Here is a 24,375-nt window from a genome sequence, read left to right as displayed (position 1 = left end):
TCACACTAAGTGCAACACTCTATGTCGAGCTTGAATGCTGACAGAATAACAAACATCTCAGCACCATGAGAGCAATGCACATGGATTAGATAATGCATTATTTACAAGGCCCTGCTGCAGAATGACATGGCGGGGATTTGACTACTTGCTACATACGTCAGTTTTGATTTATGCTTTATGAATATGATTTAGAGGTTATGAATGAGATTGCACTGTGTGTTGGCCTCCATCAACACAGCTAGCAAACATGATTTGTGGTTTTCCAACACGCTTTACTTCTGTCTGACCTCTGTGACATATGTGTTTCTTTTCAGTAAAATGTAGGTTGTTTGCTCTAATTTTGCCCAGATCATACTGAATACAAACTATACAGTTATGAACAAACACACAGCAGTTAGAGATAGGAACTAATCAATGTACGTTATAAAGGATTTGCTCACTTTAGCCAATAGTTGGCCTTTGTCAAGGTAACACACTTTTCACTATTTGCATGAATTCCTGTAACACATGCACATAGTAAGTGCTGGAATGTAACTAAACAGATTATATGTTTACACACATAACATGTCAACATCTTGTAAAATATGATGTATCAAATTACCTCAGTTTATAAAGTACAGAACATGAGCTGCATTGTGTCCTAGACATCTGATCATATGGCTGGTGGTCAGAAAATGTCCACCTCTATCAGGAGAGGAATTCAGATGTGAGTCATCGAGAGCAGATGTCTGTTCTGTAAGTCTTGACAAAACAGCAGAGATAAAGGAACACTTCTTGGGGTTTCTTGTAGCTCCTGAATGTACAGGTCAAGGCTTGTTTGAACTAATTCTTCAGAAGCTTTAAGAATTGAACATCCCCTTTGAGGACTGTAGGGGACAATCATATGACAACGATGCAAACATGAAAGGTGCAAATAAAGGCGTGCAGGCTAGGCTTTAAAAAAAAAATACACATCTCTGTTACTTTGTTCCGGGTGCCCCTGTTCATTTACATCATTATTCCAGTATTTCCTTGATATTTATTAATTTATTTTATTTAACTTAAAACTGTGTTTTTGTACGTAAAAAAGTCAAATGTTTGGATTGCTGTAGTTTATTTACAGTTTTTTTTTTCTGCCTAGTTTTTTTTTTCCAACCTCAAAGAAGAGCAGCCCTGCATGTTCTCTGTGTGGCCAATAGGGGGAGATGCTGACTTTGCCAAATATTAATTGAAAGATTTTTCTGCAAGTTTGCAAATGTGATGTCTGGTTCCCTGGCATTAATCACTGTGGATTACAGTCTAACTACAAGAAAAAGCTCTCACATTTACTTTTACTTCTTGTGTATTCATATTGACAGAGTACAATAAGAAGTATTGTAATCTTATTGGCATTATTGGCAGTAATGAAGGGCCCCAAAATCTGATTTTGTTTAGGGCTCCACGGAGGCTTGGGCCGGCCCTGATTGTTTGTTTGTTGTGTTTCTGTGTTTATGTGGCTCGTGCTTGCAGAGGTGGAGGGGGGGGGCATGATGTTTGACAGCCTCGCGCTGCATGCTGGGATACATGGCGCTCTTGTTTACACGATGACAGAGGGGAATATTTTTGCTCCTACTTTCTGCAGAAACCGTTCTGACCTCCTGACGCTGTCACGATAAAAAGCCTCGTTAGCGAAGCGAATCCGTGAAAGTGAGTGCGTGTGTGGGAAACAGCTGCTCTCACACTGACCGAGAGGCTGGGGTGGGTGTTTTTTTTTTTTTGCACTGTCACGGACACACACACTCAGGAGGACTGTCATTTAAATCACAGGTCGGTACACGGAGCTGTGTCACTCCCTCTGCTCGTTCCGTTAGCTTGGTTAGCTTAGTTAGCTTATTTACTTATGTTTATTAAAGTTTTATTCTGTCGTGTTTCAGCTGTGGTTGAATATTTATGAGCAGGACTTAAACCACCTTCAGTGCAGGGCTGTTTCTGGGAGTTGACCTCCACTCATTTACTTTACTTCATTTCCATATTTATAGTTTTATTTTAAATGGATTTACCTCAGACCGTCCTTCATTTTCTGGGCTAATAAATAATGAAGTTAAATGAATCAGTGTCAGTTAGCTTCTCCAGTGTCACTGTGCCTCTGCACAGGAATGTACTGAAGGAGGACAGTGCTTATTGAAGACACACAGAGCCCAGCTGGTAAAGCGACCAGGTCTATATACTGACTGATATTATAGCAGCATGTGTCGCTCAGTAAGTCAGAGAAATACAGAAAGAAGATAAGATTCAGGTAAATTAGAAACTGTCACCCTGACATGGTTTATCCATTCAAGAAAACTGATTTTTCAACTGCAAAATATCAGAGTCGAGTCTTTGTCACAGCTCTTTTTTTAAGTTTCTAAAAATGTTTGTTTCTGTTGCGTTTATGTTTAAAAAAAAATAAAAAATAACCTATATGTTTATTTTTAACAGATATCAACACCCCAAATACTGATATTATTATCAGCCTCAATCATCCTCCTGGTCAGACTTCACACTCTACATATGTAAGGTATGTAATATGACTGAATAAAAACAAATCAGTTGACTGAAAGTGGCAGCCCACTTTTATTACAGGCTGAACTATAAACCCAGTAAACATCACAGTTAAACTGTTCTTTCAGAGGACCGTCCTTTGGACCTGCAGGACGATACCTGAATCCAGCCGAATGTAAGTCACTCTATTAGGACTTATACTCAGGTGGTTAGACTAGTAGCTAAACTAATTTACATGCAATTAGTTAAACTAATATTTCTTTTAGCCTTTTAAAACAGAAATAGTTTTTTTTTATTACTTCCATTGCAAGTATGTGTTTATGCTTCTTGCTAAGCATTGATGACACTGAATCATCAGTCTGACTTCCTGTTTGAATGTCTTATACAGGAACAGAGCCACTGCAAAGCATCTAATTGAGCGCTACTTTCGGCAGTTAACTGAAGGCTGTGGAAATGGCAACTGCACGAATGAGTTTTGCGCATCATGTTGTGATTTTCAACCTTTGGATAAGAATTCAGCAGCTGCCAAAGCGCTCGAGCTGTTTAAGACTAATGCCAAACTCTGTCCTCACCCCTCCAAGAAGGAATCTGACGCCTCGCATCCAGACTCCGGCACTGACGAGAACACTCAGTCAGACAGTAAGATGAGTGATAAGGAACTTTGTCCCACCAAAGAGGACTTCTCAGGTACTGTAAAGTTGTCTCTGATTCTTAAAGACCCTGACTTTGATTCAGTTCACGCTACAGTTTTCAATTCGCTGTTTCGTTGCAGATGTTCATTACCTCACAGAGAACACTGTGTGCATGATACTGAGTTTCTGCGAGGAGGAAGGGGACTACTCTGCTCTCATCCGCGTCATTGGCAGGGTTTTCTCTAATGCAGAAGCCCTGGTGAAGAGTTTTAGGAAGGATGAGCCAAAAGCTGCTGAAAACCTGGACTCTTTTACACCAACAGATGTGGACAAGCATGAGAAGCAGAGTGAGCAACCCTTGGAGAAGATGGGTGCTTCCTCTGCAGCTGCTTTACCAGACGAGTCTCCTACGTTCGGCCCCTGTGAGGTCAGTGTTGACATCGATGCCGTGAGGAGAGTCTATGACAGACTTCTAACCATCGACCAGGTGGAGGCAGCTCTTGTGAATGCACTCGTTTACCTCACCCCAAATATCGAACTTGACCTGGAATACCTCGATGTGTACGAAACAAACCCGGATTACCTGAATATCTTCATCATCGTGATGGAGAACAGTAACCTGCACAGTCCAGAGTACCTTGAAGTGGTGTTGCCACAATTCTGCAAGGCAATGAGCAAACTGCCGGTGACTGCGCTTGCAAGACTGTCAAAGCTCTGGTCAATGTACGACCTCCCACACATCCGCCGTATGATGGAGACCTTCCAACAGCTCATCACTTTCACGGTCATCAGCAATGAGTACGACGCTGAAAATCTGGTTAATGACGACGAAACTGTGGTGGCTGCAACCCAGTGTTTAAAGGTTGTCTTCTATGCAAGTATCCTGGGTGGAGACGTGGATGTCGAGCACAATGAGGAGGATGAGGACGACTCAGAGTCCGATGAGCTCACACTACATGAGCTGCTGGGTGAGGAGCGGCTCTATAAGAAGGGCCCTCGGATTGATCCCCTGGAGAAAGAACTCGGGGTCCGGCCTGTTGACAGCATAAGACCCCTCATCCCCTTTGAGGATTTTGTCAACGAGTCACTGAACGACGTAGTGGAGATGGACAAAGATTTCACCTTCTTCAAGGTCAATGCCGAAACGAAGTTTTCTTTTCAGAGCTGCCCCTTCATCCTCAGTGTCATCACCAAGAACCAAGGACTTTACTATGACAACAGGATCAGGATGTACAGCGAGCGGCGCCTCACCGCCCTCTACAGCATGGTCCAGGGCCAGCAGCCCAACCCGTATCTCAAGCTCAAAGTTCGCAGAGATCACATCATCGATGACGCCCTCGTCAGAGTGAGTCACAGCATCACGTGTTTCGTTACTGTCGCGTTGGAATGGAGTGGAAGTGACTTAGTCCCTCTGTGTTTGTCAGTTAATTTAACCCCCTGTGTTGCAGCTGGAGATGATCTCCATGGAGAACCCGTCTGACCTGAAGAAGCAGCTGTTTGTTGAGTTTGAGGGGGAGCAAGGTGTAGACGAGGGCGGGGTTTCAAAGGAGTTCTTTCAGTTGGTCTTGGAGGAGATTTTCAATCTTGACATAGGTGAGAAAATTTTAAAGTGTTTTCCATTTGCTTCCTGTGCATTTTACATCATACTCTTTGCTTTCTTGAGTAAGATGAGAGGACTGATACCACCGTCGTATCGCTCTGTTAGATATGAAGCTACAGCAAGGAAACACTTAGCTTAGTCAAAAGACTGGAAACAGTGGGAAACAGCTGGCCTGGCTCTGTCCAGAGGTGACAAAATACATCTACCATCACCTCTAAAGCTCACTGATGAACGCGTTATATCTCAATCGTTAAATCCGTACAGAAACTAAAGTGTAAGAATGACAACTGCTGGTTTTACGAGACAGTATTTGCTGGAACATTTCCTGGCCAGGAGCAGTAACTCCCTGGAGTCTCGGCTGGTTGCCTGAAACAAAATTCTGTATACCATCGTGATCAGAGAACTTAAGACATGCAGGTAGGTGTCAGAGCCAGGGCTAGCTATTCACCCGTTTCCAGTCTTTATGCTAAGCTAACCGTCTGCTTGCTCCATCTTCATAGACTGAATAAGTGTATTTCTGAAAACATCTTACCTTTCCCTTTTTTCTCCTACTCTTTGATTTTCTGAGCAGGAATGTTCACCTATGATAACGACACAAAGCTCTTCTGGTTTAATTCGTCGTCGCTTGAGAATGAAGCACAGTACACTCTTATTGGAATCGTCCTGGGACTCGCCATTTACAACAACTGCATCCTGGATGTCCATTTCCCGATGGTTGTCTACAGGAAACTCTTGGGCAAGAAAGGGACCTACTTGGACCTGTCAGACTCGCATCCAGTATAGTAACTTTCTCCTAAGTTAATACACAGTGAAAGACTATACATTAGTCCTGTATTTCCAAAACAGTGTGCATGTATATTATATATTTTACTGGTAAAGTCTCCACAGCCATGCAGCAGGTTTTAGGGTTGTTGGAAAGAAACAAAAATTATAAAAATCCAAGTCTTCTATTGCTGTAACTCCGTCGCTGTAACGTGTGACAGCAGACGTTTCTCCTGTCTTAGGTTCTCTACCAAAGTCTGAAGGGATTGCTTGAATATACTGGCAATGTGGAGGAAGACATGACACTCACCTTTCAGATCTCACAAACCGACCTGTTCGGGAACCCAGTATTATATGACCTGAAGGAGCACGGAGACGAGATCCCTGTTACTGAGGAGAATAGACAGGTGATGTGTTTAAAATCCACTGTGGTGTTTAATGTGAGTCTGTGTATTTTTTTGCAGCTGGTTTGGCCAAAAGTGACAATTACAAGATAATGGTATAAAAGCTAAATTGTAGTGTAACAGTAGCACATAGAGAAATCTGTTAACAGGCTTAGTAACTTACGTTATAGAGCAATTTCTACACAAAGGTAACTAGATAACATTTGCCACAAGCTACTGGTCATACTGGACCGAATGTAGTCGAGCAGCAAAATCCCTGAGTAGACTGATTTGAGTAATGGTGCAGTTTATTGCTAATAAAAACAACTTTTCATCTGCAAAAGAGCAAGAATGTGTCGACCTTCTCCTTTCAGAAGTTACGTAGTTTTGCTGTAAACCAAACAGTTCTCGCTGTGAAGGCTGATTATGTTTCAACAGTTTTTCATGTGAAGTTCAGTCAAATCGTTCCTGACCACATTTTTATAAAAAACTAGAGAAGAAATAACTGACGCGTTGTTCCTCTTTTGATTGAAATGTACATTTCACAGCTCAGTTTATGAAATAGCTGAAAATGATGTAATACACCCATCATTTCTTTCACAGTACCTTTATCTTCCTCACTGAAAAACAGTATTGAGTCAGTCACTGTTTAAAAAAATTAAAAGCTATTGATGAGAAATTGCTTTGCTGTATATTTAAGGTTGTTTTTGCTTTTTACTTGTATAATTCACAGGAGTTTGTGGCTCTGTATGCTGAATATGTACTGAACAAGAGCGTGGAGAGACAATTCAGAGCCTTCAAAAAAGGTTTCCTGATGGTCACCAATGAGTCCCCACTGAAGTATTTGTTTAGACCAGAGGAGGTGGAGCTGCTAATCTGTGGAAGCAGGGTGAGGAAGCTAACGCTAATTTAGATTTTTGTTGCAGTTGTTGTGACTTACACGGCAATCTCTTGTGATTTCACAGAAACTTGACTTTGAAGCACTTGAAAAGACGACAGAATACGATGGAGGTTATAGCAAAGAGAGTCAAATCATCAAGTAAGTCTGGCTTTTACAGGGGCAGATGTAAGGGTGTTTTTTTTGTGATGATGATTTTCAGTTCATAAGTTTTTTTATTTATTGAATTTGTTTTTTAAAAAAATGTTGATGAACATGAGGTCAAAGGCAGTCATTTTCAATAAAAGCCAAATATTTAAGCTCACAAATGGTTTTTATTTTAATGTTTCTGAGTTTTTCAGAAAACCCTCAGGTGTCAGACAGTGCTTCGGTCTAAATGGGTTAATTATTATCTGAGAGCATGTTTTAAGCAGCAGCTCATATTCTCTGATCTCAAAATTAAAATCAGAGATCATTGCTGTTTAAAGGTTCTCTTTGTTTTTCTGTCTACAGAGACTTCTGGGAAATAATTCACTCGTTCGGAGAGGAGCAGAAGAGGCTGTTTCTTCAGTTTACCACCGGCACAGACAGAGCACCAGTCGGCGGGCTCGGCAAATTAAAAATGATCATCGCCAAGAACGGCTCAGACACAGACAGGTACAGAACAGCGTGGTGCATGAGTGTTGGCACTGTGTTTGAAAATCTCTTCAGTACAGACATCTTTAATTTAAGGTTTTATTCATACCTGATCACAATAGACGATCAGGTGGATTCAAGCAGGGTTTTATTTCTGCGTTGTATCATCCAACATCCCTAAAAATATACTTTAAGTTACAGTTTGCTGCTTCTTTGTTTTTGCGTCCTTCTGTCTGTCAAAAGATAAATTTCACTGAAGCTTCATTTCATTCCTTTCTTACTGTGAGATTCTGAGGGATCTGAGCTGCAGGTTGACAGTCATGAGAGAAATGTGATTAAAATCTGTGGTCTTCAGTCCGAAACGTGAGACAGATCCACAGAGTCCCCAACATTTAGGGCCAAATTCTCACCTTGTAAGGGCAGCTGTGGGCAAGGTTTGCTGGGGTAAGACACAGAACACAGAACTGTTCCTAGTTGTTAGGCCAGTACCGCACTTCATCTGTGTGTGAATCGGTGTCTGAGAAGCAAAGTGTAAAGCATTTTGGATTAAAGCACTTTATAAATGCAGCTATTTCCCATTTAGTGCAAAGCACGGGCAGCGTTTTTAAGTTTTTAACTTTCATCCTTTCTTGCAGGCTGCCAACCTCTCACACCTGCTTCAACGCACTGCTGCTCCCAGAATACTCCTCCAAAGAGAAACTGAAAGAAAGACTCCTCAAGGCCATCACTTACGCCAAAGGATTTGGGATGCTGTGACAGATCTGCAAGGAACATTTTTCTCACTGCATTTTAACAAAAAGGGAGTATTTCACACATACAGAAGGAAAAACCGTGAAACAAAATGCTGCTGTAACCCTGTGCCTAACCAGCCTCTGCCAGTCAAGCTGCACTGTCAGCCTTTCATCCTGAGGCCTCGCTTCGTTTGAGAGTCCGTTTCATATACGACAGGTTTCCCAAAGAGTTTAACACAGCACTTAAATCAGTTTTTCAATCTTTTTTTCCCACGTGTGTTTTGTTTCTGAGCAAACATTAAAAAAAAAAAAACTTTTAAAACTGTGAAAGTGCACTTATACACAGAGTTTTAGTGAATGCCAGTACATACATTATATTTCTTGATTTAGTTTTGTCATATTTTTGCAGTTGTGTAGCACAGTGGTTCTCAAACTTTTTACATCAGGTACCACCTAAGAAAACATTTGGCTCTCCAAGTACCACCACTATGGCTGATGTTAAAATACAGTAGTGTGGGCCTACACTATTCAGCTCAAAATACACAGAGAGAGGGAAATTAATTCCTTAAAAACAGCACTTTGGCAACTACTCTTACAGGCCTAATGGTTAGAGTGTGCCTGCTTCTGTACACCTGCACCATCAGCAGTCTCGTCCAGTTGGATGGAATAATAGCGACTGTTTTTAATGCGTTAAATCAGTGTCTTTCTAACATCATCTGCCATGGCTCCTATTCACCGCGACCACATACCACACACTGTGGCACTGGCCCTTCCTCCGTCCCGCTCCAGCTGAATCCATGTTTGATAGAACTCGGGTCATATTTCCGTACTGTGCTGCGCTTTCGGCAGCCGGCTACCGGTGCTACTGATGTAGCTGCTAACGCTAACACTGTCGTCCAGGCTGCGTGAAATCTCCTCCTCCTGATCCACAGACCTTTTCGTTCCCCTCTCGAGCAACGACTTTAGTAATATTTAGACCGCTCATAACCTATTTTTACTATCTCGGCTTAACCAACTTGCCATCACAGTTAAGTTCAGCCGCTAGCTGACAGCTAATCGCAGCTAATAGCTGACGTTTGCGGGCAGCGCTGCTATTGGCGGTAGCGCTTAGTAGCGTGGCCTGTGAAAACATTTATAAAAGGCTAGTTCCTATTATTTTTCTTATTTTAAGACGCATTTCAATTATATCATGGTTCAGATATTTTATTTGTAGAAGTATTTTTTTGACATTTTAATCAATTGATAATTAATTTTACAAAATACAAAACAAGATTCCTCCGCGTACCACTAGAGGGAGTGGTACATGTACCACAGTTTGAGAACCAATGGTGTAGCAGCGCTCAGGCCTGTGGCCGTCTTCCCACAGCTGAGCGGACTGGGCATAATGGTGCTTCTTGGTTATGATTGTCATTTTGGTAAACTGAGGTGAAGCCTTTTATAATACTCCAAATCCAAATGGCCTCACTTACAAGCTTATATTCAAACTATTTTCTGTCAGTGTGAGAAGAAACTCACCTCTAACCTGAAGGTTATTTTAAAGTATCTCTGTGTTGTGCCTCTTGTGTTATATTTCAGATGAATAGTGTGTGTTGTCAGTGACCCTGAGCAGATGGTTTGGTTTCAGTAGTTTTCAGACAGCGTATCCACTGGCTGGTCGGTTCAGATTTTCACATCCTGAAAGAGGTTTTCTCTTCTCTTGGTTTGTTTGCCGCCAAATGTTACCGATCGCACGTTAGTAAGAGCGGTCACCAAATGTGCAATGCCTGTGTGAGGAAAAGAGACACATGAAATGTTTTATTTGGCCAAATATCTCAGGTACATAAAGAATGTGCTGATAATGTGAAACTCTTACGTAAAGCAACAGTTATGCAAAGTGAATAAAGGTGAAAAAACTATAAACTTTGTCTCAGATATGCACTGAAAGAACTTCTACTAACATGTGCCACAGCTAACCCACAGCTGCTGCAGTCAGTATGTTTATATTAGCAATGCATCAAATGACTGTGTAATGTGAAAGGGGTCTATCTTAGTGACAAACCCACAGAAAATTATCATCGGACACTGAAAGTCCTCCGAGCTTTACAGAGCACAAAGTTTATAGTTTGTGGATTCACTCTCAGAGAGTAGTTTTCAGCAGCATCAGGCAGCAAAAAATCTGTGAAAGCTCACAGTGCGCTACCTGCTCAGCACCAAAGACAGACAAACACGATTAACAGCCGGCCGGTGAACGTGGTGGAGAGTTCAAACAGACAGATATTTCCCCAGAGGTGCTGGAAACCAAACAGCTAAAAGGAAAAGGATGCTGGACTTACATTCCTCAGGTGGCCGGAGTCCCAACGTCTCCAAATGCTAATGCTAATTTTGCTTTATATCTATTGGATATCTAAATAGGCAACTGCTCGCTAACAAGTTCGGCATATCAACTTAAAAAGAGGATAATGTGTCAGTGTTGTGTTTACGGCATTTGGTGGTTGGTTTGGTCGAATGTGATCAAACCACATCCACACAGTCCGAAAGAAGACTGAGTTTTTAACTATTCATAGATAATGAACTGTTGTTTTATTTTGTTTTTTACTTTGATTGAAACGTATTTAGTTTTGTATTTGAAGCCAGTTTAAAGTTTTCATGGACTTTAAAGTCAGTAAAGGTCGTTTAATAAACCTTTCTGCGAAGCAAAAACCTTAATGCTCACACTGCTGCAGAAAAGATCTTAGATAATAATATAAACACCTACAGTATGTCATATATGTTATATGAACATTTTAATGTTTATTCACATTTAACATTTACAACTGAGAGTGTGTGCTGATAACTTATAAACAGAGCTGGCATTCGGGTTTGTACACTCGTATACAGTACGAAACAGATACTGCAGTTGCAATATTGTGTAAGAGTTTGATTCATACTTCAGAAGCAGAAGATATTTTCTGGGAAACATGTCAATACTGATCAGGAAAAGAAAACATTCTTCATTATTCTAAGGCTATGCAAAGCCAGTTTTTTTTGCATACACACATGCTTCTGATCGACATACTCAAGTCGTTCCATGACAATGTGAAATTGGCAGTCAATCACAGCATGCACACAAAAATATATAATTTCTGTATACACTGTACACAATTTGACACATTAGGAGGATGAGGATAAACATGATGTATAAATAGATATAAACATGTATTTAAAAAGTGTCACTGTACTATTCTAAATGAAAAATCCCTTCATTTACTGTTAAGTCCTTGGGTATTTCTCACATTACTGGACTTTTTTGTCCTTGTCGGCCACCACCTCAGACAGGTCCTCTGGTTGTATGGATTTCACTTTGGTCTCCATCTCAGTGATCCTCTGCTTCATCCTTGTCTGGCTGGAGGTGAACTGCGCCATTAGCTGGGCAAACTTGGTCTGCATTACATCCAGGTTGCTCTGCAGTTTGCTGATCTTTTCCTCCAGGTCTTTGGGGTCAGCACCAGCGTTTGCCACTGCCTCGTCAATCAGGTTGTCCTTCATCAGGATGGCTTTCCCCTTCTCCTCCAGAGCCTTCTTGGCTTCTGGATACTCAGTGAGCGCTTCCATCAAGTCGTCTTTGGACAGGGCAAAGAGATCAGAGTAACCAACGCTTCTAATGTTGGCCGTTCTCCTGTTGCCTGCCTTACTGCCCTTGATTCCTAAGATACTAATTTCCCCAAAGTATGCGCCATCACTGAGTACTACAAACTGAGTGACCCCATCATCGGCCACCACAGCTAGCTTCCCTTCCTTGATGATGTACATCTCCCTGCCAATATCTCCTTTCTTACAGATGTAATCTCCAGGACTGAACACCTGTGGCTGCAGCTTGAGCACCAGTTCGATTAGGAGACCGGCTTCACAATCCTGGAAAATACGCACTTTTTTCAGTGTATCCAGATGAACGTTGATGGCAATCTCCGCCTTGAGCTTGTCCGGGAGGTTCTTCAACACTTCCTTCTCGTCACAGGTCTTCTTCTCAGTCCAGAGGTAGTCAAACCACTTGATGACCCTGGCCTCCAGGTCTTTGGTGACCTTTCGAAACTGCATGTACTGCTTTATAGAGTCAATCTTGGCCTGGAACTCAGCACGAGAGGCGTTCATGTTGGAGATCATGGCACCAACGTTACCGACGATACTAGCAAAAATCAGGACACCAGTGAGGAAGTCAGCAATAACGAAGAGGTATTCAATATCCCTGACTGGTGGAGGGGTCTCTCCGATGGTAGTGAGGGTCAGCGTGGACCAGTACAAGGAATAGATGTACTTTCTGGCCAAGCGGCCGTGTTCTGGGTGGCTGATATTGGGATACACCCAAGTGTCAGTTCCAAAACCAATGGTTTTTGAAATGGCAAAGAACATGCAAGCATTCCAGTGGATAATAATGAGGATATAAAGTACGAGATTGCTGATTCGAAACATGTTTGGGAAGCTGGTTCTGGTTTCAGTCCGCTCGAAGAACTCAAACAGCCTCGATATTTTGCAAAGACGGTTGAATCTGAATTCTGGGTTGTTGAATCCAAATTTCAGAAACAGCAGATCGGTGGGTATCATTGAAATCATGTCGTATTTGAACTGAGATGTTGTTCTGTATTTACTTCTCAGTTTCTTGGCGTCTTTTACCAGCAGGCCTTGTTCCAAGTAACCTGAGGGACAAACATGAAATTAGGAGTCAAATCTGCAAAGAACAATGGACACAAATTGGTCCATGTATAAATTCTGCCTTCAACTATTTTCGAGAATCCAACCTGTTCTGGATCTGACGAATGTGTCAGCGTAGTAGATGATGTCTGACGTGTAGTCCAAGACTATCCAGAGATTTGTATACGAGTTCTGGAGTTCATTAAAGCAGGCTCTGGAAGGCAAGGAAAATGCTTTTAAAATTTTGTGAACATCCCACTGAGTGAAGAATAAGTCTTACTGCATGTTATATGGACAATACCTTGTTACAATCATCATCAGGTTATAAAATACTGGGCCTGCGATGACAGTCAGCCATTTGTAGTATTGGTCTGCAGCTGGATCCATAATCCAGATTTCTTTCCTTCAAAAACAATTCAGAATTATTTGATTGTTGGAAGACTTTGTTAATATTTTTACACAACGGTGAAACAACAGACATGTTTTCTGTTATTCATTTTCCCAGTCGCAATAAACTTTATCTACTGGTATACTTACGGGGGCTCCTCTTTCTTTTTATCATCCTTCTTATCATCCTTCTTATCATCCTTCTTCTCATCTTTCTTCTCATCCTTTTTCTCATCCTTCTTCTCGTCCTTCTTTTCCTCTTCCTTCTTGTCCCCGTCTTTTTTCTCATCTTTTTTTTCCTCCTCCTTTTTCTCATCTTTTTTAATCTCCTCTTTTTTGTCCTCTTTTTTGCTATGGATCACAAGTTTAGTGTTTATGGTGGTGAAAAAGGACGGGGGAGGTCTACGAGGGACTGTCTACCAGACTACGTGGAGGGAGTCCACTGGAGGTGTCACAGTTTTGGATTCGAGACATTGTTGGAAGATCTGGTGCAGGTCATACATTTGTCCAGCAGATGGCATCATGACACAGGCAAGTCGCCATGTCTTCTTTTAGTTTACCACTTAATAACTCCTATTTAGACAAATGTTTCAATCTGCCTGTACAGTTCATATCTGATTATCTCACCGAGGCTAAATCAGTACAACCCACATCATAACTTGCAACAAAAAAAATCTCTCAAGTCCTTAAATGGACAGGGTTTTTTCTGTCTAGCACAGGGGTGACAGCCAAAATGGAGAACTGGAAGATGCAGGTTTAAGGATTTCTGTGCTATTAGCTATGCTATGTACTGCAGGACACATTAACTACAACAAAATATACTAATAATGTCCAGCAAGACTCATGACTCATTTTTCTAAGTATCTCTATTTTCTAACACAGATATGCACACACTTACTCATCTGTGTTGTTGCAGTTATTCATGTTGTAAGTAGCCAGTGGCCACTTACAGGCAAGACTTTGGAGAGAAATAAAGGACACAGTGAACACTCTCACGTTAAGCCCATCACTCATAGATAACTGCTAGGAGAGCAATATCACAGGAGGTGTGAGGCTGATTTCCAAAGAATCCAGCTGATGTCTGATTTATTCACTTCACCCTTATCCTCCTTCTTATGATCTAATAACACGTTAGGGAGGTTTGTGTGGAGGCCAAAGGGAAATATGTCATATTTACTGAAGCTAAAGACACTAACTTCTGTTTCCAGCCCTGTGTGACTCATCAAAGCTTTGACAGACCCATTGTTACTCATGTGCTGCGGATTCATTGTTCTGACTGGTGTCTATAGTCACTGTGAGTTCAGAAAGAACTTTCAAACTTTTTGGCACTGACTATCACCAGTGTCGCTACACAGTCCAGTACTTACTTTCTCTTATGTAGTGTGTCGTTGTGACCCACAGACTGGGCATTGCTCCCTCGACTGGCAACGTCTTTGAGCTCAGGGCCTCTGAAGCGATCCAGGAAGGAGTCATGCCTCTCTGCTTCAGGGTTCATTCTGTGAGATGCCCAGTTCCGCAGCATGAAGAAGAAGTAAGAGAGCCTAGAGGGTCAGCGGGAGGTCAAAGGTACAAAGTGACTACGCTAGGAATGAACTATTAGTCATACCATCTCACAGAATATGTACCGTAAATGCTGGTGGTGGAGGAAGTATTCAGATCCTATACTTATAATAATAAAAGTACCAGTACATCAGTTTGAAAATACAACGTAAAAACTAAAATGAAGTGACCAAAATGTTGTGTTCAACTTTTGAACCTTTGACTGAATCTTTGCTTGTTATCTGTGAAATATTGGAAATTTTATCTCTGAATTGGACCTTGAACAGTTAGAAACAAACTTAGAGGACACAGTTTTTTGTAATGGGTTACAAGCCAAATAGGCTTGTGACCTTCATCTTTAACAGTGTACTGTGTAATAATCTGAAGTACAACTAATAACTAGAGCTGCCATTTGACAATATTTCACTCTGAGTTACAGCAGAGTGGAAACATAAAGTAGCATCAAAGTTCTCAAAGTAACTCAAAATTGCACTTTAGTACAGAGAAAACTGACTTGGTTACTTATCACCACTGGTCAGTACCAGTAAGTATTACCACATCAGTTTACCTGGCCATTGCCCCAGCACCTGTGAAGGAGTCTCTGTGGGACTCTGAGGATAGTGCCCTCTCAGAGTTGTCGTCACAAAGAGAGTGAGCTCTGAAAAACAGCAGGTTGATAAAATAGTGACGTGCTGAACATCGTGCTATGCAAACTGCATGAGGCAACTTTCTAACACTCTGTCAAACATCCAGAAAACGTGTCGTCAGTTGTCAATCATGGTGAAAGTCCATGGACAACAATGCAAAAGGCACTGATATGGTAGAAAGAATTTTATGGTGACATCAGACCTGCTGTCCCCATTTTCAATGACCGCGAGCTCGTCCTCAGGTGTGTTGGTGGACAGCCGCTGTCTGGTTGAAAAGGACTTTTCACTGCAGACTTCTGCCATGTTGTCGTGTCTGGCTTCGTTAGCCTGGAGCAGGTACAGAGAAAAACACACTGTCAGACTGAACCATTGCAGCACACACAACAGATTTTACAAGCCTGAAATCATACATCAGCATCGTCAGTGTGGCTCGTGAGAGCTGTGCTGTTGATGTGTTTTCTGAATACCACTTTTCACCGCCTGTCTGAGAGTAGCACCTAAAAATACATCCTCATTATGTCCTTAACACTAAACAGGATCAGAGCCTTCTCTCTGTGAACGATCAGCTGGTTTTTAAAATAACTAAGCTATGGCTTACAGGTAGACTGTAGTTGCTATGTTCGGTCATATGTACGGCAGGGTAAGTCCATTAGGGCGCCACTTAAAGAACAGGTGCAGCAGTACGTGGCTGAGGGCAGTGACTCTTCACTTCGGTCTGCAGAAACCACATCAGCCATGTTAGCTGCTGTGAAGTTCACAAGAACTGAATTTAAAATAAAAACAAAATAGTGTTTTAAATGTTTTGATACAGTTCAGTTCAGGTTCTTGTAGAAGTTTCTGCAAGAAGTTGTAGAAGTTGTAGAAGTTTCTGCCTAATTAAAACCCAAAAAATATAACGTGAAGTGAGGTCTGATTCTTTTTTTTCACTTTATATAATTTTAAGATTTTATTTTATTTATTTTTTTGTCTGCAGGTAAATAATGACTCACTGATCTCTGGGGAACACCAATGGTTGTAACACGTGCACACATGTAGATTAGTGCTAATACCAGGGAGTTAACCAACCCCCACTAAATTAAATCACACTGACAGAATCACCAAGAAGCTGAGTGCTTGAAGGGTGACGAAAGGTAAAGCCCACAGTGTGTCTGTACACACAATGTGAGTTACATCATCATTACTGAGCCACACAGCGGTTTGGTTGTTACACACTACAGTGCACTGCGTGAAGAGTGAGAGTTATTAGAAATCAGTGTGACTGTGATGTGATTTACGTACGTAACCACACCTGAACTCCGTCACAGTCTCGTTGATGATGGTGCGATTGTTCTGCGAGTATTGAAAAGCACAGCAGCTCGTTCATGTTGTGGTGGACATTTTTAGTTTGATCCTACCAGGACAAAACAGCCTGCACCATGCGTCTGAACTGAATACAGTGAAATCTGATGCCAATATTATTTCCAAGGAAAATGAAGCAGTCTGTGGATTATCCCCTGCTGATGAGAGCGTCTCGAACGATATTTAAAACAGATGAATCCCCTGTTTGCATATCCTCTGAGGATGTGTAATAAAAATCAAAATCAGTCTTTAACTGAAATGATTCCTTTGATGCCATTTTCATTATTATAATACACTAAGAGGCTCCAGCACAAACTGTTTTTGTTCCTGGAGATTTTCTGCAGCACCCATGGGTCAAGACCCACTAAGAAGCTTGTGACTTGAGGTGAGATTGTGGTGAGATTGTGTACTCATCAAGACATCGCCTTCCCTAACGTACATTCATCAATATACATATTTGTGACAAATATATTGGAAATTAACTTGGTGATTTGATAGTTTCTTCATAATCTCCCACAAATACACACATTTTAAATAACCTGCACTGTGTGGAGTGCATTATACTTTTATTTACTGGAAACATTGCATCTGATATAGACTTATTATAACCCAATGATTCACACTGCATTGTAATATATTGATTTTCCTGTCACTAAAGACACACTTTGTGTTGCTCTGAGTGTAAACTGATAAGAAATGATTCCCACTGCAAAAAAAAGATAAACCCTTGATAATGATAAACCATTGGTGGGAATATGTTGGAGCATCTTCCACAGTTTATTTGTTGCAGCGACAAAACTGACTGTAGATGCAGATTTTCTGCTGTTACATAAAGAATATTCATCTTTTTTTTTTCATTTTTTCTAAGGCAAATAGTAGGAAAACGAAATAAAAACAATAACTATCACGAATAACTTACAAAGCGTCTGAAGGCAGAGTACATGCAACTCACCTGTCTGAAGCCTTTTCACTCCGACTTGTCCAAGCTGACCGAACAAGCAGTTTGATCGATCCCTGATAAATCCATCTTCAAAACGGAAATGTAAAATATTTCTGAGATATTTCCAATCGCTTCGTCCGAGCGCAAATGTCACCAAAAACATCGATGGCGGCAGTTCATCATCGGTACCAGCGGCTTTGGACGGATGAGGAGAGTAGAGACTGAGCTGGCAGGTCCCAGATCAGACAAGGGGAGGAGTCCTGTCCATCACTGTCCACGACAGTGGACAATCAAAACAACGCCTGTCAATCCAACGTCTCAAACATGAGATAAAAACAAACCTCACATTAAAGAAACGAGCTCACCTCTACCTCTGCACGTGGGATTTTTATAGACTCAACTCCCCAACAGTGAAAATAGTATATACATATATAGTAATATAAAAATTTGGGGGAGGGGGCAGTCTGCACAATGAGAGATCTTTTATACATTTATTTGAAAACATTTTTTAATTACATTACAGTATTTCTACTTTTACTTGTAAAAAGGATCAGAGTACTTCTTCCACCACTGTTGAGTGACTCTGTCATGCATTTACAGCTTCTTTGTGATGGAATTACACTTCATTTTTTAAAATACACTCCAGTGGCTCCAGTACAAATGTGCTGCCAAAAGAACATTTCAGTATAATGTAGACCTGGACAACAAGTGTGATTTCAGTCATGAACATGCAGTTGAATTAACACCTCTGACAGTGTCGCCAAAAACTGAACACTATAATCTTCCTGAATGTAAAATGTGTGGCAGATGTGTTGTGTTGGATTGTATCAGTGAAGGACTCACTTCCTTCATTTCCTGGTGTTTTGCATAGAAAAACAGGAAACAGTTCTATTGTGCAGGTGTACCCGGATCATCTTCATTTTCATAAGTATGCAATTTAACTCGCTATACTGCTTTGACAAGATGCAGCTTGTTCTCTGTCAGCATCGGAGTTGGGGAAACAGGCCTCGTAAAATGATGTGTGTGCACATAATGTGGCTTTTGAATTGACAGTGTGAAGAGCAAAATGAATTGGAAGCAAATCACTTGATGAGCAATAATTAAAGTGATTAGGGCAGACTGAGAGAGGCATCATTAGGCTGAGGTCCTTCATCACAGTGTTTCTGCTCTCACCATACCAGCTCACTGCCACAGCATCAGCCCCCACACTCCCCCCCCCACCCCCCGCCCCACCCCAAGGCATAAGGTTAAAAGAGAAATCCCTTGGCAATATAGAGAGCTGCACCACTAATCCAGGCTTAGACTTCAGTACCTATTTCAGCCACCTAATGCCTCTTCATTTAAAGTTAATTTTATGTCACTTTTGTGCACTTTTTCCTTTTGTGTGAATATTTCTATAAATTCAGGAACAGTCCAACATCAGCTGCTCAGAGTGATCCATGGTCGTTGTTTTGGTAGATGGTTTTTAATATAAACTGACATAGTTTAAAAATATGGTCCAAAAATCACTCCTGTAATTAATATGAGAACAGTGCAGCTGTAAAAGCTGACAGTGTTTGTTTTTCTTTTTGTGCGTTTGTGGTCATCTCTGGCTGCAGGGAATTAGCAGTATAATAGACTTTAGGATTTTCCTCACTCAGAGTAGGTTTAGGGCAATCCATTAATAGAAACAGAGCAGTGGATATACAGAAAAGGTGCTTATACTGTGTGCAGAGTCTATGGACACTAACAGGCAGAAATAACATTTTTTATGTGTATCCAAATACTGTCTGATCAAACTATAATCCTGAATTCACCTAAAGAGTAACATGTCTCGAACTTGTCACAGACTGAACACGCAGGCCTTTTAGGCCTGAAGTCATGAGAAACCTCAGCTGGTCATTCTTCTTCAGAAGGCTTTGTTTTATTGAATGCTGTTGTGGTAGAAAACCACGCAGCGGCTGACCAGTCACTCTCCCCTTCTCCAAACCTCATTAGGTTTAGGACTGTCTCCAGGTGCATGGAGATCTATTGAAAGCCTCTTTACATCTCTGCCAGAAGGCACATGGTAATTATTGCTTTTCCCAGAGTGCACCATGACACAGTGCAACGTTGTCTCCTGCTTGCTGGCTTTCTCTGTGCATTTCCAAGTCAATCAGACTGCACATCCTCTTCATTTCTCACACTCAGCCATTCAGCAACGAGTCGAATCCAAACTGATGTGATGAGTATCTAATTAGGCCTGATCGGCAGCTGGCAGCACAGTGAAATGAAGAGGAGAACAGGCCCAGAAGATGTGAGACATTCAGCATGTTGTGATATGTTTGAATAGTGTGGACTTAAATACTTCTGTCATTTGTCCATATTAGATGGACAGAGATTTAAGCAAAACAAATACAGGGAATCAGTGAAGCACTTCACACTGGTCAGTCTGCCCAGTGTGTTCTTTATATTCATTGTAGATCAAGTATGACCACAGCTGATCACCATTAGACAGCAAGCCAAAGCTGTCCACCAGGCATGAGGCCAAAATATGGTCTTAATCAGTGAGCTAGAGAACAATAACAGCGGACAGCAGGAGAGAAGCTGGGTTGGGTTTGTGTGTAGGGGCTTATTTTCCAGACACGCACCAGACTTAACCTGCTAATCAAAGAGAACTGCCATTTAACTTGCACTTCATTGTTTAAAGTGTTCAGTTATTTGAGAGGTTGAAAGAGGTACATCCAGTTAGCATGCTAACATTTGCTAATTAGCACTGAACCCTGAGGCTGATGAGAAAAATCAAAGTATTGGACAAATTAAAAGTTTTGACCTGACGATGCAACTACATGAAATATTAACCATTCACGTTAACTTGACATGTCTTTGTACGTGTCTCTATCTGATGTGCGTCTGATCATGTGGAGAGCAAACACATCACTCTCCTCTGTTGCTGTGCAGATTGGCGGGTCCTTGAAATGTGCTGGGAGCTGCGGAGAGGATGGGAGTGTTGCTTTGTTGGTGCAGACGTTTTTTCTTGGTGATTTTCTTGTGTCTTTCCTTGTGATTTTAGAGCTGATTGTACTTAATAACCTAAAGCAGAAAAATCACAATTAAGAAAACATGCCATACACGTCTGTAGCATGAGGTAAAAGCACAAGCTCCATAATAAGCAGGTCCTCAGATGTGTCTTGGCAGCCAGTGTCAGTCTAAGTGGCCGTGGCAGTGCTGTGAGGCCTCTTGTGCTGATGAGCTGTACCCTGTTCATCAGTACCCATCATGCTGGGGGTGATTAGCTGTACCTTTGTCATTGTTTTATTCCAAACGGAGAGGACGATTTATCCTACGCCAAACACTTATACATGGTTGCCATAACAACCTCAAGGACAATTTAGTGGACCTCTACTAGACAAACACAACATGCCAGACACGAGGAAAATCTCAAACTGTAGTCTATGTTCACTACGTGTGTGAGGTGTTCTGCTGATTTGTTGTTGTTGTTGTTGTTGTTGCTGTTGCTGTTGTTGTTGTTTGTTTGGCTGGTCCTCTAACAGTGCAGTCATTTCAGCTGTGCTGTAATCAGCTACACTTATGCTGTTCCCACTTGCAATCAGTTCACAGCTTAAGTGTTTGTGTGTGCTTACCTTTATAATTCACTCTTCTCCTTTACAATCACTTTTGAATGACATGACTTTAATGATGTGCAATCACCTGATTGGCTCAAAATCCATTCAGGTTTCAGAGAGATGGACAGAGAGCTTCATTAATGTGAGGATGAGGGTTGAGTCAGAGAATGTAGGAGTGAGCTCACAATAATTAAGGTCACAGCATATTTACAAAGAGATTGTGCTTTTCTCTCCTGGGCCTTTTTATTATAATGATTTTTTTAAAAATATTTTAACAGAAGACATTTTAAGATGTGACAGTAGAAAAAGAGTTTTCCTACTCACAAGTTTCAATAAGAAAATGAATGATGGTTGAGTTCCATTCAGCTGCTTCAGTCTCAGGGTCCTGGTATTGTATGTACTGTCTCTCTGTCATGGTTTATTGGGACAGTGAGATTGTCTCACTTTGTCACTTTGTCACTGTCTCACATTTATTGGGACACTCAAATGTGTCTTGACTTTAAAATATCGGCTTTGGCCTACATGTACCGAACAGATACATACAACAAAATTCTCAAACCATGACACAAAAATGAATGAGAAGTCTTCAGGGGACTGATTGTGTCATTGTTGTCTTTTTGGACCTTTTCACAACACAACAGCTCCCACAACTTATACTTTATATTATTTTCATGGATGGCTTTTCTAAATGTTTTCTGATGGAAGTGATGAAAGAAATGGTCTAAGTAAAGACCTACTGTGTGAGCAGCTCTCACCCCTGCCCTCTGCAGGAAGCTTAAGAAATGACACTCTGCGGTTTACCAGTGTGTCCCATGAGGTGTCTCTCTGTGATGGTCAGTAGAGAATCACAGGTGTAATCATTAACAGAAACGATCAGCTCCGTTTCATATCAGTGTGCTGCTGACAATCATGCAAAACAGCATGAGTCCGGAACTGACACAGCTATGTAATGGAGTTGTTAATATTATTAGTGACGCTTGTGTGACAAAATGTCTAATGTCAGATCAGCCACTTAAGAATGATTTTTGTAATATTTATTCAAAGATCAACGTGATTGTCTGCTTTCTTGCCAGTGTGTAATTTAATAGCCCTCATGGGCCACATCAAACAAATGAAATAATTATATAACATCCACATTTAACCACATTATGGAGGAGCTTGGTAGTTTGTAGTTCCTGTAATTACAGTGCAAAGACTGCTGCATTATTTCTGCTCATTACATTTGGCACCACTTTGATAAATCTGGTTTGACGTGTTGATTGTGCTTGGCAGGAGGTCTCATATCAGCTTCTCTCTACCAGTTAAAGTAATTCAGAACTCATTAAGATTTCTTAAGACACCTTTATTAGTCCCGCAATAGGGAAATTCATGAATTTTCATGAATAACCTAGAACAACACCCGTGTGCATGCATTGGTATGTTAGTGTGTTCTTTAGTTACTGTCATAACTGCCGAGCTTACGGCATCAAAAACAGACGATCAGCTGCAGCTAGTTTTGTGAGTTTGTCCCTCACTCAAACGTTCAGACAGCAGCAAATATCATTTCGGATGTTAGCACGCTTCTCCGAACTGTCTTCATACTGATGCTGGTTAAACGTCCAAACAACTCCAACTGCTCATTGTGTTTGTGAGAAAAGCCATGCTTGTCTCAGAGGAGGCAGGCAGTAGTAATAAATCAGCTCCAAAACGAACACGTGTCTTGCTCTAGGACATTTTTGCTGGATGGATGTTTCCTTCACTGAAACTTGAAAGTGAACATTCCTGTAAATGCAGTAAAAAGGCATGTGCTGCCTTGAATTCTAACTTGAACAAAGTTAGTGGCTTTGACTACTTCTCTAGGGGTTACAGCCCTGTGGCAAAGAACTCCTGTTCTCCAGCTTCATGGTGCTTCATCCACCAGGTCACCTGCCACAGGCTCTGGCAACAAACAAGTAAACACTCCTAACCCCTGACACCTCTTGCAAGGGGCCACGGGTCAAAAATTTGTTGAGTCTCTTTTACCCGTAATTATACATTGTATGCAGGCAGCCAGAAACTAGCCAGTACTGTAGAGCTATAACATTCAGTTGATTGAAAGAAAATGTATTGGCAACTATTTTTGTTGCCAATACACTGCCTACTGTTGCCTGCTTTGCCCAGTAGGTAATCCATGCATGTGTACAACCATAAACAGCCATAGTAATCCTCTGTAACTGCCTTGTGCCTGGAAAATGTTTAACAAATTGTTGTCATGTAAAAATGACAAACCATTGCATCATTTAATTCCTAAAACTCACTTGAGATTAAATTTAGTTAGATATGTATCAGGGACTTACCACTACGGCCACATCGGTATTGTTTCCTCATTATTTGAAGTAGATGCCAACTACTTTCTCTACTGATGACTAATAGCTGGGCTGATCCTTTTAAGAGACTCATATTTCTATTTTGGATAAATAGTAATGTGATTAAGACACCAACAACACTTTTTTCATGGCTTACTTTTTTATATTTTAACTAGCTTTGGTCTGAAACCCAATTATACTATCTGTTATTTGACATTTTTTGGTGATTAAAGACCATCGTATCCATCGTATGCTACTGCAGGGATAGTCCCGTTGTTATTAGCTGATGTTGTAAAAGGCTTTCATTTTCAAAACAACATGCTTTTAAATACTGTGCCTTACATGCAAATAAAAATCAGCTGGGGCAGTAACAGTACCAAGACTTAAAATTAGAGCAAAATCACTGCTGATCCTCCTCTGCCCTGGTAAAAGCACACTGAAGATGTCTGGTTGTCATTGCTGTGGCCTGCTGAGAGTGGATAGCAAAAAATAAATATTCCTTGGTACCTCTCAGGAACACCTGACTTATTTTCAGCACAAAACAGAAAGTTCACCTCACTGCATCAGGCAACTTTCTGGCCCAAGGGCAAACTGTAGACAACATGGCCAAACAGAAACAGAAGGGAACAAGTGAGCAAACCATACCAGAGAAGCAGCTTTAAGAGACAGCTTCAAATATCCAGAAGAACAGCAGCACGGCTTATCATGTTCTATAGGCTCCCTGATCTCCTGTTATCTTGGTTTATCCTCAGTTTTGTCTCTAACCTTCACTTGTCAGCAGCCATCTGGTTTTTATCATTGTCAACCTTTAACCATTACTGTAGCTTTCATTTTCCCCACAGCAACTACATG

At 41.2% G+C, this 24,375-nt stretch overlaps 2 protein-coding genes across 5 annotated transcripts; one reads left to right on the top strand and one right to left on the bottom strand.

The window, feature by feature from the left end:
• The first annotated feature begins 1,556 nt into the window (after positions 1 to 1,556).
• ube3a (ubiquitin protein ligase E3A) lies at positions 1,557 to 10,019 on the top strand. Of its 4 annotated transcripts, none has more exons than XM_041040788.1 (12): positions 1,557 to 1,716; positions 2,437 to 2,515; positions 2,628 to 2,674; positions 2,888 to 3,186; positions 3,272 to 4,476; positions 4,580 to 4,724; positions 5,303 to 5,508; positions 5,736 to 5,900; positions 6,610 to 6,765; positions 6,842 to 6,915; positions 7,267 to 7,410; positions 8,025 to 10,019. In XM_041040788.1, coding segments are annotated over exons 3-12 (2,517 nt in total). In that variant the 5' UTR covers positions 1,557 to 1,716; positions 2,437 to 2,515; positions 2,628 to 2,672; the 3' UTR covers positions 8,146 to 10,019. The 4 variants fall into 4 exon arrangements, with proteins under 4 accessions (XP_040896722.1, XP_040896724.1, XP_040896723.1 ...); XM_041040790.1 differs by having other exon boundaries at positions 1,557 to 1,785; positions 3,084 to 3,186; XM_041040789.1 differs by having other exon boundaries at positions 1,557 to 1,785; positions 3,081 to 3,186.
• Positions 10,020 to 10,918: 899 nt separating this feature from the next.
• Positions 10,919 to 17,763, bottom strand: cnga3a (cyclic nucleotide gated channel subunit alpha 3a). Its single transcript, XM_041040466.1, has 9 exons — positions 17,628 to 17,763; positions 15,540 to 15,664; positions 15,259 to 15,348; positions 14,519 to 14,692; positions 14,050 to 14,109; positions 13,302 to 13,502; positions 13,066 to 13,167; positions 12,872 to 12,978; positions 10,919 to 12,769 (listed from the first exon to the last, which is right to left on the bottom strand). Exons 2-9 carry the CDS (start codon positions 15,638 to 15,640, stop codon positions 11,373 to 11,375), a joined length of 2,232 nt encoding a protein of 743 aa, XP_040896400.1. The 5' UTR covers positions 15,641 to 15,664; positions 17,628 to 17,763; the 3' UTR covers positions 10,919 to 11,372.
• Between the last annotated feature and the right edge of the window lie 6,612 nt (positions 17,764 to 24,375).

Source organism: Toxotes jaculatrix, chromosome 6, assembly GCF_017976425.1.
Source record: "Toxotes jaculatrix isolate fToxJac2 chromosome 6, fToxJac2.pri, whole genome shotgun sequence".
Taxonomy (NCBI): Eukaryota; Metazoa; Chordata; class Actinopteri; family Toxotidae; genus Toxotes; species Toxotes jaculatrix.
Note: the sequence above shows the minus strand (reverse complement) of the source record. Positions and strands in the feature narration are given on the sequence as shown.

What these genes read in the sequence shown, in the direction of transcription:
- cnga3a (XM_041040466.1), bottom strand. Translation starts at nt 15,640, where the DNA reads ATGGCAGAAGTCTGCAGTGAAAAGTCCTTTTCAACCAGACAGCGGCTG. An exon ending in GGTGCTGGGGCAATGGCCAG is followed by an intron (nt 14,693 to 15,258) that starts GTAAACTGATGT and finishes CTGACCCTCTAG; the next exon opens with GCTCTCTTACTTCTTCTTCA. An exon ending in GACACACTACATAAGAGAAA is followed by an intron (nt 14,110 to 14,518) that starts GTAAGTACTGGA and finishes TTCTCTCCAAAG; the next exon opens with TCTTGCCTGTAAGTGGCCAC.
- ube3a (XM_041040788.1), top strand. An exon ending in TCGATGACGCCCTCGTCAGA is followed by an intron (nt 4,477 to 4,579) that starts GTGAGTCACAGC and finishes CCTGTGTTGCAG; the next exon opens with CTGGAGATGATCTCCATGGA. An exon ending in AAAGAGAGTCAAATCATCAA is followed by an intron (nt 6,916 to 7,266) that starts GTAAGTCTGGCT and finishes TTCTGTCTACAG; the next exon opens with AGACTTCTGGGAAATAATTC.